Source organism: Venturia canescens, chromosome 9, assembly GCF_019457755.1.
Source record: "Venturia canescens isolate UGA chromosome 9, ASM1945775v1, whole genome shotgun sequence".
Taxonomy (NCBI): domain Eukaryota; kingdom Metazoa; phylum Arthropoda; class Insecta; order Hymenoptera; family Ichneumonidae; genus Venturia; species Venturia canescens.
Genome location: NC_057429.1, coordinates 21418675 through 21433611, shown reverse-complemented (window position 1 = coordinate 21433611; position 14937 = coordinate 21418675). Strand labels below are relative to the sequence as shown.

At 41.5% G+C, this 14937-nt stretch overlaps 1 protein-coding gene across 1 annotated transcript in view; it reads left to right on the top strand.

Annotated features, from left to right (window-relative positions):
* The window catches only part of LOC122415781 (netrin-1-like), a 102298-nt gene that overhangs the window by 64887 nt on the left and 22474 nt on the right, over nucleotides 1-14937 (top strand). Inside the window, exons 4-5 of the mRNA XM_043428225.1 lie at nucleotides 7698-7847; nucleotides 8413-8505. Of these exons, the coding sequence (XP_043284160.1) occupies nucleotides 7698-7847; nucleotides 8413-8505 (243 nt within the window). The remainder of the gene's footprint in view (nucleotides 1-7697; nucleotides 7848-8412; nucleotides 8506-14937) is intronic.

Sequence of the window (14937 nt, the reverse complement as noted above, 5' to 3'; positions counted from 1 at the left end):
ACTTTCATATACAATGCTGATATAGATCATCGCGATGGTTCAGGAATTGCATCTTATTGCGAATTATTCATCAAAACTCTTTCGGCGTTGCGTTCGACTTTCTTTTGACAAACAAATTCTCAAAACAGTTCTTTTATTCCGTGTCTCTCAACATAGCGCCTGAGTATCACGTTATAAAAAAATTCCTCAGATGTAAGAATTCACATCAAAACACCGACAAACTGACATAAGCCTACGAAACAAGCCTATGAAACTTCGTTTCATCGGCCCTCAAAAAAGGCTATTCTTGAGCAATGGATCCCGAAAACAACAGATATATAAATTCAGTAATAGCATACACATAGAACCGTTTACCTCTGGGTCATGAAGAAAATATCAGAGGAAGTAATGATCTAGAAATTTTAGAAAATATAGGGGAACATGGGGCAAAGTGGCCACATGGGGCAAAGTGGCCACCCACTTTTTTGGGGCATTTTTGAATTCTGGGGCAAAGTGGCCACTCACGCAATTCCGTTTTCTGGCGGGGCACAGAATCAGTGAGAATTCTATGTTTTTTGAGAAATTGATAGCTATTTGAGGCAGAGGGTGAGAATCATTTTGCGAATTACTGATAAATGTCTATTTTGCTTTAATTGACAAAAATCGTACTTATAATGGACTTCATCTTCATCAACACCTGCACACAAGGTGTGCGCCCATTTTAGGCATGTTTCGCAGCGAATTCAATCTTTGGAGGAATGCGAATGAAGTTGATCGCAGAAAATACACGCAACGTCCGCCGCAGACAAGAATTTTTCTTTTTTCATGATCTCTTTTTTCTTACTCACTAGATTTGCGCGATACGACAGACTCGTGACAATGGCGGTTTTCCCACGATTTGCCCCCGATAAGAACGGGCTTTTGCCACTGGTAATGGCAAAATTTATCCAAGTATTCCGACTAATTCTTTTTTCATCCCATTGAAGGAGGGTACCTACTATGCCTCGTTTCTTTTCGGTTTATCGCGGCCTTCAATGTTCCATGCGGGAACAGTCTATTACAACGTCTATTTAACCAGAAGTGACAATTATCGATTTTCACCGCATTTGAGAGGGTGGCCACTTTGCCCCAAAAAATTTTCTCGACGCAAATGAGGAAAAAGAGGATGAACAAAGAGTTTTAAGACTCAACAATAGTCGAAAGATCATTTATTATCTGATAAAGTTGGCTGGATATTCATTTTCGGCATGAAAAAAAATTTGGCAAATAATTTATCGAAGTATTCTTACTAATTTTTTTTTCATCCCATCGAAGGAGGGTTCCTACTATGCCTCGTTTCTTTTTGTTTTATCGCATCCTTCAATGTTCCATGCGAGAACAGTCAATTCCAACGTCTATTTAACCAGAAGTGACAATTATCGATTTTCATCGCATTTGAGGGGGTGGCCACTTTGCCCCAAAAAATTTTTTTTTCAAAATTCGAGCAACAAGGAGGTGGAATCAGTTTGGGGACATAAAAATAAGTAAATGATCATATATTACCCGACAAAACTCGTTAAATTCCTTAAGTGGGCCACTTTGCCCCATACTCCCCTAATTCTCTCGACGAATAGAAAAACGATAGAAAAGTTGTCTATTATCGAAATTCAGGAGCAAAGAATAAAAAATCATCTGATGATTTATTCCTGGGCATACGGGAAAATATTGTAGTTCGCGAATTTTCAATGACTATATGCGTTAAATAAATACTTGAATGGTTGTTCTTAATGACGATTAACAAGGGTTTCGAGTACACTTGGATGGCTCGACGTGATTTATACATAAAAAAAGAATAGCATCCAAAGATAAAACAAACACAAATTTGACTGAAGTAGAAACAACGACCGGGCTTGCCGGCACCCTTTCCCATGATCCCACTGACCACAGCTTTGTTGTGGTGTCTTTTTTAGTGATTTAGAATCGAACCAGGGGGGAAATTTGAGAAAAAAAATTTCAACCCCAATTAAGGACAACCCTAATATACATATATATTATATATATCTTTTGCCCCATGTTCCCCTATATATATATATATATATATATATATAGGGGAACATGGGGCAAAGTGGCCACATGGGGCAAAGTGGCCACCCACTTTTTTGGGGCATTTTTGAATTCTGGGGCAAAGTGGCCACTCACGCAATTCCGATTTCTGGCGGGGCACAGAATCAGTGAGAATTCTATGTTTTTTGAGAAATTGATAGCTATTTGAGGCAGAGGATGAGAATCATTTTGCGAATTACTGATAAATGTCTATTTTATTTTAATTGACAAAAATCGTACTTATAATGGACTTGATCTTCATCAACACCTGCACACAAGGTGTGCGCCCATTTTAGGCATGTTTCGCAGCGAATTCAATCTTTGGAGGAATGCGAATGAAGTTGATCGCAGAAAATACACGCAACGTCCGCCGCAGACAAGAATTTTTCTTTTTTCATGATCTCTTTTTTCTTACTCACTAGATTTGCGCGATACGACAGACTCGTGACAATGGCGGTTTTCCCACGATTTGCCCCCGATAAGAACGGGCTTTTGCCACTGGTAATGGCAAAATTTATCCAAGTATTCCGACTAATTCTTTTTTCATCCCATTGAAGGAGGGTACCTACTATGCCTCGTTTCTTTTCGGTTTATCGCGGCCTTCAATGTTCCATGCGGGAACAGTCTATTACAACGTCTATTTAACCAGAAGTGACAATTATCGATTTTCACCGCATTTGAGAGGGTGGCCACTTTGCCCCAAAAAATTTTCTCGACGCAAATGAGGAAAAAGAGGATGAACAAAGAGTTTTAAGACTCAACAATAGTCGAAAGATCATTTATTATCTGATAAAGTTGGCTGGATATTCATTTTCGGCATGAAAAAAAATTTGGCAAATAATTTATCGAAGTATTCTGACTAATTTTTTTTTCATCCCATCGAAGGAGGGTTCCTACTATGCCTCGTTTCTTTTTGTTTTATCGCATCCTTCAATGTTCCATGCGAGAACAGTCAATTCCAACGTCTATTTAACCAGAAGTGACAATTATCGATTTTCATCGCATTTGAGGGGGTGGCCACTTTGCCCCAAAAAATTTTTTTTTCAAAATTCGAGCAACAAGGAGGTGGAATCAGTTTGGGGACATAAAAATAAGTAAATGATCATATATTACCCGACAAAACTCGTTAAATTCCTTAAGTGGGCCACTTTGCCCCATACTCCCCTATATATAAGATAAAAAAGATAGTGTGGGTGCAACGTGTACAAGAGAGAATATATCATCACTGCGCGTCGAGAAACAACGCGGGCGAACTTGCATTATGCATGCGGATGACGGATAACGCTCGAAATTTACATAATCAGCAATCAGTGGAATTGAGATTAAAAAACTTTTTTCCGCGTTCAATCGCAAACTCTTGCTTGACTCGTTTCTTTGCCCTTTGTTGTCAGACTTTGTCACTCCTATGGAACCTGATGATGCTGCAATGAAAATCGTGTGACCGTAATTATTGTTGAATGACCAATAAATAACTTAATTAAACATTTTGAAATGATTCGTGAACAACAGCAGTTACATACATTAAACACAAATTCGATGCCATACTGGAAAAGTGATATTATTGCTATCATATATGTATATTCTCGCTCGCGCTTTTCTACCTGTTTCACGAACGAAACATAAACGCGGCGTATGATCGAATAATCGAAGTCTCCATCGCGCGCGCGTTGTATCCGCTACCTCGCAGCAGTTAGTACATTATATCCGTACTAGAGCGTATCCTACGGTGGGGGAAAAAGCAAAAAAAAAATAGCCAAGTAGAATGAGTGGGCGCGCGATATGCGAGCTTCGTGTTATAAATTGTTTCACCGCGAGGATCTCGTTTACTCGGGAGCTGCGCGGTCTCTCTCTCGCTCTTCCCCCGTCAGAGCTACTCTTGGAATCAGCCCGCATGTGCCCCCGGCGCTGCTAACTCTATATACACGGAACACGCATGCTATATACTTTTACATGCGCTGTATAGGTACGATGTACATGACATACGTATCCGAGATAGGCGAGGAATGAGAAGCACGGGTGAACGGCGAATCTCGCTGGCGAAAAATCAAATCGATTCGATCTCTTTTGCGCGGTTTTCATATATCTACGTATGTATATACATTTAGAGAGATCCACAGTCGGAAGACAGCGAGATTGTTGGGAGGAGAAAAAAAAACATTCCGCTCGTGCCTGATGGTCTCGCACTCGTAATCGCAAGCTTCATCGACAACGATGGCGACGCAAGGCTGACACGCAATCTTTGGACGCTATCTCGCGTGCTTTCCCCTTGAAAGAACGAAAAAAAAACCTGATTCAAGGACGTTATACATACATACAGGGGGAAGAAAAGTTTTTTCCGGGGTCGCAGTTGCTGTAGTCGCCCACCGGAGCTCTGAATCAAAGAGGACGAGTGATATATAATACAAAATACTTATATTTATTTGCTTTAACGTCATATTCAAATTTTTATATTTATGATCCGCCGGGATAATTCCAATTGTATAAATAAAGTATTTATACGCGTAGATGAAACTTAATCCGTGTATAAAGGCATTGCTATATATTATAGGTTCATTGGGATTATTAGACTGAACAATATATAATATATGCGAGTACGCGAGGTTAGTATAAAAAATTGATGGAACGAACGTTTCTATTCGCCTGTGTCGAATGAATGAGAGAGAGAGAGCTGTTTCATCATACTGTTATGTCGTATAGAGACTCGCGAGAAATAACGAAAATGTCACAGTCAGGGTTCTTCGCCCTCGATGACTTCCAAAGAGAAAGGGAGAAAAGGAGAACAGGAGAAAGCCGAAGATACGGACAAGTATGAGACAAAGTGCTGGCGGAACAAGAGAAGCGAGAGGAAGAAACCTCTCAAGGCTAGGTTGACCCTCCGCGCCTCATTCGATGACGCTAATCGCCTTACAGTTCCCGCCAAACAGCCTCTCTCTCCCCCTTCGTTTTTGAACCTTCACAATTTTCGTCCACACGCGAGGGGATATACCTATATACAGACAGCATCTCTCGCGTGGCAACGTTCCCTCTCTCACGTTCACCGACTGGCACCTCATTCGCGGATAAGTCGAATTTATTAACGTCGTTTTCGTGAGAATCGCTCTCGAGTCCTTCTCTCTCTCTCTCTCTCTCTCTCTCTCTCTCTCATTGCTCTGTGAGTCGATCACGACTTTCCATCTCTCGATGTTGTACGCCTGTATAACCGCGATAATCTTTGAACGGATGTAAACACTTTGCCTCTTGGGTACATCCTCGAGCGAAATGCTGTTGGGATCCTCCGGCCTACGCTTCACCTTAAAATTATGCCTCACGGGTAATAATCTACAATTCAATTGAAATACACAAATCTCGATTTGATGAAAAATGTTTATATAAATTCCTCGCTACACGCACGCACGCACGCACGCACGCACACACACACACAAGCACACGAGCACACGAGCGCTCATTCATTTTCAACTAGTACATACATTGTGGTGTTTATAAAATTTTGGTAAAAAGAAAAAAAAATTTCGGAACGATTAGAGAAAGTGAACGCATTTGGTCGTCCCAGGCCGTTGGAAAGATTGGTTCGCATCGATGCCAATTGAGAAGGACCTACCTCTCCCAACACCTACGACGACCTCCCTCGAAGTTTTCTTGCAAATTCATATATGTATCTATATGTACTTATATATTGTAAATACGTGGGAATGATTAATAGTCTTTGCACTGGGTAGTGTCAGGCTCGCGGGCGAGAGAGGCGAAGATGAGAATATAATGCATGTAGAGAAAATGAAATGAAAGTTAGAAACTCTCACACGAGCTTTAAACTCATTCGCGCATCAAAGTCACGGGCACAATTATGCGTTGTTGGATATACAAGGAGGGTATCGAGAGAGTGGGAGTTGGCGGGTGACTATCTCGCGATACCTCTCTCGAATCTCATCCCCTCTTTCCACGATAACGGTACTTTCCATTCGCTCGAGAGTGTCCGGCGAAGACTGCAGAAGCAAGGATTTTTATCTCTCGCTGCCGCTATCGTGCTTCTTTTTCACACGTTCGTTTTGTACTCATCCTCAGCACCTTTAGCCAATGTATGCATCAAACGTTGATGAGCGCGCACGCCACGTATCGTGATGCTTTCGCCTCAAACATATACACCCGAACACAGAGCAAACGTAAAAGATACGAATAAGGCGCGCTTATAACGGAGCAGAAATGGTGATAGAAGATGGAGGAGGAAGAAAAGCAGATGGGACAAAGCCTCGTTTATCCGTCAGTGAGGTACTATGGAATTTGCACCCACTCCTGGATTACGCCAACAAACATCTTTCCACCTCTGTGTCTCCGCATTTTTTTATAGTACAAGAATGTGCGTACAGAGCAAAAGCCTAAGCGACCGAGAATGAAGATGAGAATCCTCCGAGCAGCCAGTATGCGCCGCAACTCCATACATAGTTATTACAATGTATAATAATGTTTAATCTGATGCTAGCACGCGCACCGTCATTAGCATAAACATAAACGGCCGCAATCTTGTCAACAGAGTTACATTTTGCATTAAATATTTCATTATTAAAAAATATATATATATTGGTTAAAGAATGTTGGATTTAAATATTTATTGAACCGCGCGCGATACGTGACAATGCGTAATACGTATATGACGCAGGCAAAAGGATAATTGAGCCGCGCGCGCGTTATCAGATTTGGGTCGTTCGGAAGGTTGAGGGGGTGCGAGGGGGCTTTGCCACGATGAGAATATTAGCGAGGAAGAAGTCGGTAGCCGGCGACCCCAGTGAGCAAGTAGTAGAATCGCATCAATAGTCGGGCAATTTAATGTTCGTATAAAGATTAAAATATAAATTTATCTGACGAGCCACGCAGCAGAGACTTGGGTCAAATTAAGTGTTGAGCGTAAATGTAGTGATAGCGATAGCGATAGCGCAACGACGAATTGGTATGCAATGCCACGGACCCTCCACATAGCGAGAGGAGCATTTGTCAAGAGAAGTGGCTCCTCAAATGTTTGTATAACGAGGAATAAGATATCTGCGCGCATGCGCGTGAAAAAATTCAATCGAGCGGGACGCATGAATATACGATACGCGTAGGAATTTAACGAAATTATATGGTATACACTGGAAACGAGGATATCTCTCGCGTCAACCAGCATCCTTTTCAGCAGTGAAGACGTTCATCGTAGTCGCTTAGGATGATAAATGCGATAAAGTGGTACCGGCATAAAAATATACATGCGCGTAACGTATATGGCGACGATGACGACGATCCTATCGTACTGCGGCTTAATGGCCATCTTATTACCGCACGCTCTGTGCATACATTCGCCTATACACGCGAGCGCGCGCTATATGATACGCACCCACCATCAAAGAGATGCTTTTTGAAAAATGTTCCAACCACGCGTCTCAATGCGTCTCAATGCGTCTCAAGTGCTCACGCTTGCCGTCTGTAAACTCTTACAATCAAAATAACTCTGAAATAAAAATAATGCCTCGAAGCGATGCAGCCGCAAATATTAGTATCGTGTTCCGCATTAATCATATGTAAAATGAATTTTTGGACGTTGAGCGATATAGTTTTGAACAGAAAGAGAAAAAAAAACAGAGAGTGATGTGACAAAAATATTTTTACAGCTTGCGACTGTCACCTGATCGGAGCGTCAGGAAAAACTTGCAACCAAAGTACAGGCCAATGTCCCTGCAAGGATGGTGTGACCGGAACTACTTGCAACAGATGCGCTCGTGGATACCAACAGAGCAGATCTCATATCGCCCCGTGCGTCAGTAAGTATATTTATACGAAAGATATTCCAATTTCACTTTTTCATTTGGCTCTATCGGTCATGATCTCCGATCGTTAAGCGCGTTCGCGATTGGTACTGATAAATAATTCATCGACATTGAAAATTAGTATTCGCGGTGACGAAAGAATGTATCAATAAAAGATACGTATATATACGTATATATGATACATACCGGCTTCGTGTCCAATTAGCCGGTATTAGTCGAAACTTGGTTTTTCTGATGGAATCGCTCGGTGACTCCTTCGCGGAATCGTACGAAGACGCGCTATATGACAATATTATCACGCGCTTCGCGCGCCTTAGCCGACTTTAGACTGCTGGAGCAGCGCGCGAACGATAACTATCGCGCGCATGAGAGAAACGCGATTATCGCTCGAACATTTACGGTCCGGGAAACGTTCTCGATAAATTATTTCAATTCTATCGTGGCGTGAAACACGTTTATTTATTCACTGTCGCACGGCTCTCAGTATTATAGATATATTCTCGAATAGTGTGTTCTCTTGAGTATTTTTTCATCATTTTTGTTTTCTCTCGCGTTACAGAAATTCCACAAGTCGTGCAGACCCAGGGAACTGCCGGCGAAGACAGCGGCGAACGCGAGGACGACGAAGAGCGCGGCTATGCCGGACGAACCGGTGAGTAAACAAAAAATCGAGAACAAGTGAAAAATCAAAAACTTGATAAATGAAGGTTCGTTTAGCCGACCGAGAGTAAAAAATTTTTTCACGAAAAAGGATGCGTGTGTGTCCCGCGCGCAACATTTACATCATTCGAGGCAACAATTTACACCGCACTCTCTTTAAAATTATCCTCATTTATATACATTTGTTTTTCTCATATTCATATCGATGGAGCAAGAGTAGTAGACAAAATAGTATGAAAATTATAGTTATACGCGTGCTCGAGCAAGAGCGCATCCTCGCATAGATGGGAGAGAAACCGACATTGCCCGAAAGTTCACTTACCGCTCCCTCCGTTGTTTAATTAGCCTTTGTTATCCTCGACATAGGAGCAGCATATAATCGAGTAATAATATCGTCGGTTACGGTGTATAGCTACGCCGTAAGTTGGGTGAGGGTAAATGGCGGTTTTGGTCAAATTGCCGGAAGATATTCAACGCGAGAAAAATATCGAGATGATGATATCGAGGGCGCGGCGATGCTTTTAAATCCCATAGAAATTTCGGCACAATTTCCAACAACGAGAGTTTCGGAACACTTTAACAGGCTCGTATATGCAGAGACGAATCAGTGCTCAAGAGTGGTGTGAACGTGAAATCGCGTCGGATATAACAGAGCTTATTCTCTGGTATGCCGCTTCTCTTGCTGCTCGGATCCTGCTTCTGTTCCTCTCTCCTTGTTACATTACCGATAGAATCTTAAGAATTGAAGGACGCGGGGATGAAAAAAAAAAAAATATCAAGTGAGAACTAATTATGCGAGATAGTAAAACCAAATGAGAAAAGGCAAACGGAGGAGAAGGAAGGGATGCGTGCGCGACCACTCGTATCTCCATCGCTCCGAGTCCCCCTAATGGCTTAATTAAAATGAACCCTCACCCTTTTTTTTTCTTATTGTATAACAGTATATATACGTCTGAACGGCTCGCGGCTATGTTGAGATATTGCCACAATTTTCCCTCATAACAATATGCCGGTCCCTAATATCATCCGCCTATACATCTACGAATTGGTACGCGCATAAACTTTTCCTTATTCCTTCTATATTTGCAAAACACTCCGAAAGTAACTCCGAGAGTAACGAAAGCTTGTTTATGAAATGATCTTGACTTTATTCTTATGGTCGAATATGTTCATCTTGATGATTTACCAAAAGAAGAAAACTCTGAACGGACGACGCCACATGAGATAATGACCGCGAGCGAAAATGTGCAAAAATGATTAAGATTTTTTGAGTATTGGCTCGGATAAAAAAGAATGTCATGTTAAAAATGTATGAATCTTGGACGAGAATCGCGGATATCGAATTCCGGTTGTAAACCGTGCACCTATATAGCCGCGGTAATCTAACATTTCAATATAATTAAATAATTCTCTATAAGGACATACAATAACAAAGAAGCAGTCCGTTAATCTTTTAAAAAGCTCTTTTTTTATTGGTTGCGATCGCGGTATCTTTCACAACAGGAGTAGGCAGCTTCCGATCGTCAAAGTGTATTGTGTGTTTTATTCATACGCGATTCACACGCACATACCTCGAATAAGCACGTGCGTTCGTATTACACTTTTTCGCGTTCTTTTCGTTTGTTTTTTTTTTCTCTTTCTCCCGCTCGGTCTCCGCGCGCACCCCCGCGTTATCGCATGGTTAAACGTTACATACCCTCACTCGGTGTGGTTTCCGTTTCGCTGAAACAAATACCGCTTTTATGCTCGCAGTAACTAGCACACATGCGTAAGGGCAAGTGTTTCGCGTTAATGCTCCTTCGTCTCTGTCATCTCATCGCGTACATGCGTTTTGTACCGTTGCTCCGTCGCGCAGCATTGACACTCGGTTCCGAGCCCCAGTTTATTGTACCGCTGATACACCTCTCTGCGTGTATACATTCATAGGGGAGTTTGCTCTGCCACGGGGCTGTTTTTGTGCAAGAATATTTTGCGTATTACCGCCCGTCTACGAATCGTTTCACCCCAATAAGTCCTATACATCTAACAACCACCGGATCTTGAAAATGTTTTATTCTTTTTTCTACAGAGTGTGTGCGACAATGTTGTTGTTTTGTCGTGAAAATAAAATTATTTCGATAACCGAATCTTTCCACCCTCGAAATAAAATTTAATATATAAGACTATGCAGTTTTTTAACCGGGAACCGCGCGTGTATAATCAAAGTTCTGAGATGGCTCTCTCTCTCTCTCTCTCTCTCTCCTGAGTTATCTCCAATAAAAATAGTCCAGGATTAAAAATGTTTGGAACGAAAAAGCCCATATTATGGAACGGATATGCGCGCGCGTATAACATCAAGATAATGCGCTTGCGTGCGTGTATGTAAATCCATGAATTTCCCCCTGCGGAACGTTCTTAATTGCAGCGACCCTTTCTTTTTCATACGCATGTTGTTTTCGTGATGATTGAAACAACACATGCGGTAAAATAAAGATAAAGCGATTCAGCCAGCACCGCGTTTATTAGCGTATTAGCGTTGGTGCAATAATAGATCGCTTTCAACGCTGAGCTGAGCTGGTTGATTATACTGATATCCTTTGAAAAGAGATAAACGTCGTATGTGCCGTAAGCTGAAAATCTTCTTTTGCTTCCGCATATAAATTGTTTGGATCGATATATACAAAACAAGGATATCCAGCGACAGGTCCAATGGCAAAACTACTATACAGTACTCGTTCGGATCTCCAGACAATTTGGCATCCTAATCATTTTTTTAATAATTCGTCATGGTCCCGTCCAATTAGCAGGTACCGCACTTCAACTTCACAAGTAAGGGAAAATCGACGAATCTCCATTAAAGATACACGGCCCGTTTTAAATCGCTCGCTGCCTACAATATTTTTCTTTAATCAAGAATATTTTCATAATCCTGGTCGTTATGTGATTCGTAATTGGATGAAAATATTCCAAGTTGTCAACGCGGCGGCGGCCGGGGGTCTCGTCAACACCCGAGAAACGTTAATTTCAAACACAATTAGTATGATTATAAATAATTCGAATTTGTCGATGTATATAAGCATACAAAAGTGTAAAAAACGAGATCGTTGGAATAAAAAGAACGTGTCGTTTCGCTCGATACATGAATGGTTTATAGAGCTCGATCGGGACCTAATTGCGATATACAGCACTTGCGGGGCTGAACATGCACCAGCACCCTCAACGGTACTCGGTTTTTCTCATTCCACCATCCGAGAGAAAGAGATAGCGGATGAGAGAAAAGGACCTAAAAGTTTGTCTCGCCGTAGGCACGCGGGTGTAAATCTTGCTCGAAAACGACCGATGCTCCGTTATATATTTATATATGATGTTATGCGCCTCGTGAGCGCGCGAGCGACGCCGTTAATATTACGCGTTCGCGTCCCCTCCTATTTATCCGACAAGCTTTCTTCGTCGTTTTGCATTTTTAACAATTTTTCATGACACTTTTTTGTTTTGTTCCTTATTTTCGATTTGTTCTGTATTCGCCTGCTTGTACGCGCGGCACACACAAAACAAGACCAACGTAAATATAATAAACACAAACAGAACAGATCAATATCAAGTCGATTCTCGAACCTGTGCTGCACTATATTTTTCACGAGACATAAAAGATCAACGGAATTTTCAATTTTGTCGACGCCCTCATACGCTTGTACCGCTCGCGTGAATAATAAAAGCGCGCGTTATCGAAGTGTGATTCTATGTTTGTAATGTAAATTTTGCGAATGCGCTTGAAACACCCGAACCGTGGATAGACATTTTCGTTTCGCAACGCAGCAGACGGTATACCATATACCGGCTTGTGCAAATGAAATCGCTTTGTCTTAGCTCAAGCGTGAAGTCTATAATTCAAGAGCCACCCTCGTCACGCTCGAAAATCACCCACCACTCCTATCCGACTCTGCCAAGATAATTCACGTCGTTGGCTCTGACACCATTTTACATTGCCCAAACTCGGTTGCAATATGTTACGATGCAAGCGGCGTATATCCTGCTCCGACACGTAAGGGACACAGAGAATAAACAAAGGAAAAAAAGAGACTAAGGCAGCTCCGGATTAACTTTTAATATCTTTAGTCGTCTCATGAAATTGGTCGAGAGTAATTGGTGACGAATCGATGTATTTCCTTCCTCCAAAGCATTTCCTATAATGCGCCGCATATAGTATAGCGACGGAGATGACGAAAAATCCAAAGAGTACCTAGATAGATAGATAGATATAGGAAGTATCACCACTATCACCGCCCGCGTGCGATAATTTCACCGATATTGCCAGCAGATACAGAGACTTGTTCTTTTTCTCTCGCTCTTCGACTCTTTCAGACTCTCGTATACCTACACCGCTCGCCACCGCTCGCCACCGCTCGCCACCGCTCGCCACGGTCCAATCGATTGAACCATATCCATTTTCTTTTTGACAATTTTTCCAATGTAGCCGCGCATAATGACCAATCTCCCCCTTTACAGCAGACTGCTTTCCTTATATTCGCTCGTTTTATTTTGGTCAGCGAGCAGCAGAACCCGTACCCACCCGTTTGACAATAAACAAAAAACTTTCAATATTCATGGATCACAAAAGAGGGAATAAGAGAATAATTGAGTCCTTAAAATATAATAACCGTGGGCGATTTTATGCGACGAGACACAATGATTAGGAAAAGTAGTGATAGCGATATTTTAAAGATAAAGATGATTACACAGTAATTCGAAGGTACTATGGAATTCCAGTTTAAAATTAGATGGATAAAAATACTGAAAAAAAATCATGAATAGGAGACTGCGCGCGCGGGCTCGTTTCTTCTTTCGACCTTACTCCTAACCTGCTCCGAAGCGATTTTAATTTATTTATTCAAATGACGATTGAGCTGACGAATGTATTTCCCATTTATTTATACGATAATACCACGAACATTTTTCGAACCGACGCAACGCTATATGTACCGCCCCACCCCCGAGATTCGATATAACGGCGCATACGCGTTCATGTATGCAATTTTCACTGCTTCACCGCACTCGAAACAACACGAAATTAGTAAAATGTTGCTGCCGTAGCTCTCCCATCGATGAATAATGATGAATGATCAGAAATGTGCAACGCCGGTGTATGCATGCCAAAAGGATGATATATTAATACTTTACAAGGTCAACCTGTTAACTCTGTAACGAACGAATTATTATCTCGTTTACGAATATATGACACGCGGTCCGGCGAGACTTGGCATTATAATTGAAATTATCGCCGTGATACGTCCGTGCGATTTTATACGCGTAGGGGAACATGGGGCAAATTGAACACACGGGGCAAAACGAACACCGTGTTCGTTTTGCCCCGTGATCGCGAAATCCGGGGCAAAACGAACACGACTCGAAGCGAAAAGTTTAATATTAAAATTTCCTGTTTTTTTTTTTCTTTTCGAAACCACAATGGGCACAGGGCAGAGGCAAAATTTTCTGAACTACGAAAAATTCTTTAATTCTTGAATTTCCTTTTTTTTTTAAATGAAATGATGAACAATGTAAGAAACAAAGAAAATTGAATTCATTGGAATTGTTTTCTACAGAAATCGCAATGATACAATTCATCCGTCTCCGGATGAAATATAATCCACGGTGAAAAAAATTGAATTCATCCCAACGTCTTTATTGCGAAAAAACTAATTTTTTGATTTTTCATGCCTCCCAGAGGCTGAGTTCGTTTTGCCCCACATTTTTTTTTTACGAGATTCGAGAAAGAGGGAACGGGAAAACTGATTTAGAACATAAACATAGTTGAATCATGATTTATATATTGGTGCAGTGAATTTGGAGTTAATTTTTTTCATGTTATAAGAAATTGGTGAAAAAATCCGCGATTTTAACCCATTTATTCGTCTCGGACATGAAATAAATGGGCCCGAGGAGGTCCCATTTCTTTTCTCACATAGCAGAGCTCGTCTTACGCGCGGACGCCGTCGCTTCCAACGCGTTGATTGTGAAAAATGCAATTTTCGGATTTTTTATGCCTCTCTGAGGCTGAGCTCGTTTTGCCCCACAAATCGTTTTTCACGAAATCCGACCTACAGGGAACGGGAATCTGTTTCAAAACCTAAAGATAGTTGAAATATCGTTTATACCCTGGCGCAGTGAACTCCAAGTTCATGTTTCACATGTCACCAAAAAATGGGTTTAGAAGCGATCTGCGACTTAACCCCATTTTTTCCTCTCGTGCATCCAATAAATGGGCTCGAGGGGGTCCTATTTCTTTTCTCGTATGCCAGAGCTTGCATTACATCCGGGAGCAGTCATTTCCAACGGCTGTATTGCGAGAAATATATTTTTATAATTTTTTTTGCTTCGCAGAGGCCGAGTTCGTTTTGCCCCGAAATTTTTTCTTTTCGAAATTTGAAAAATTAGCGATGGTAGTCAG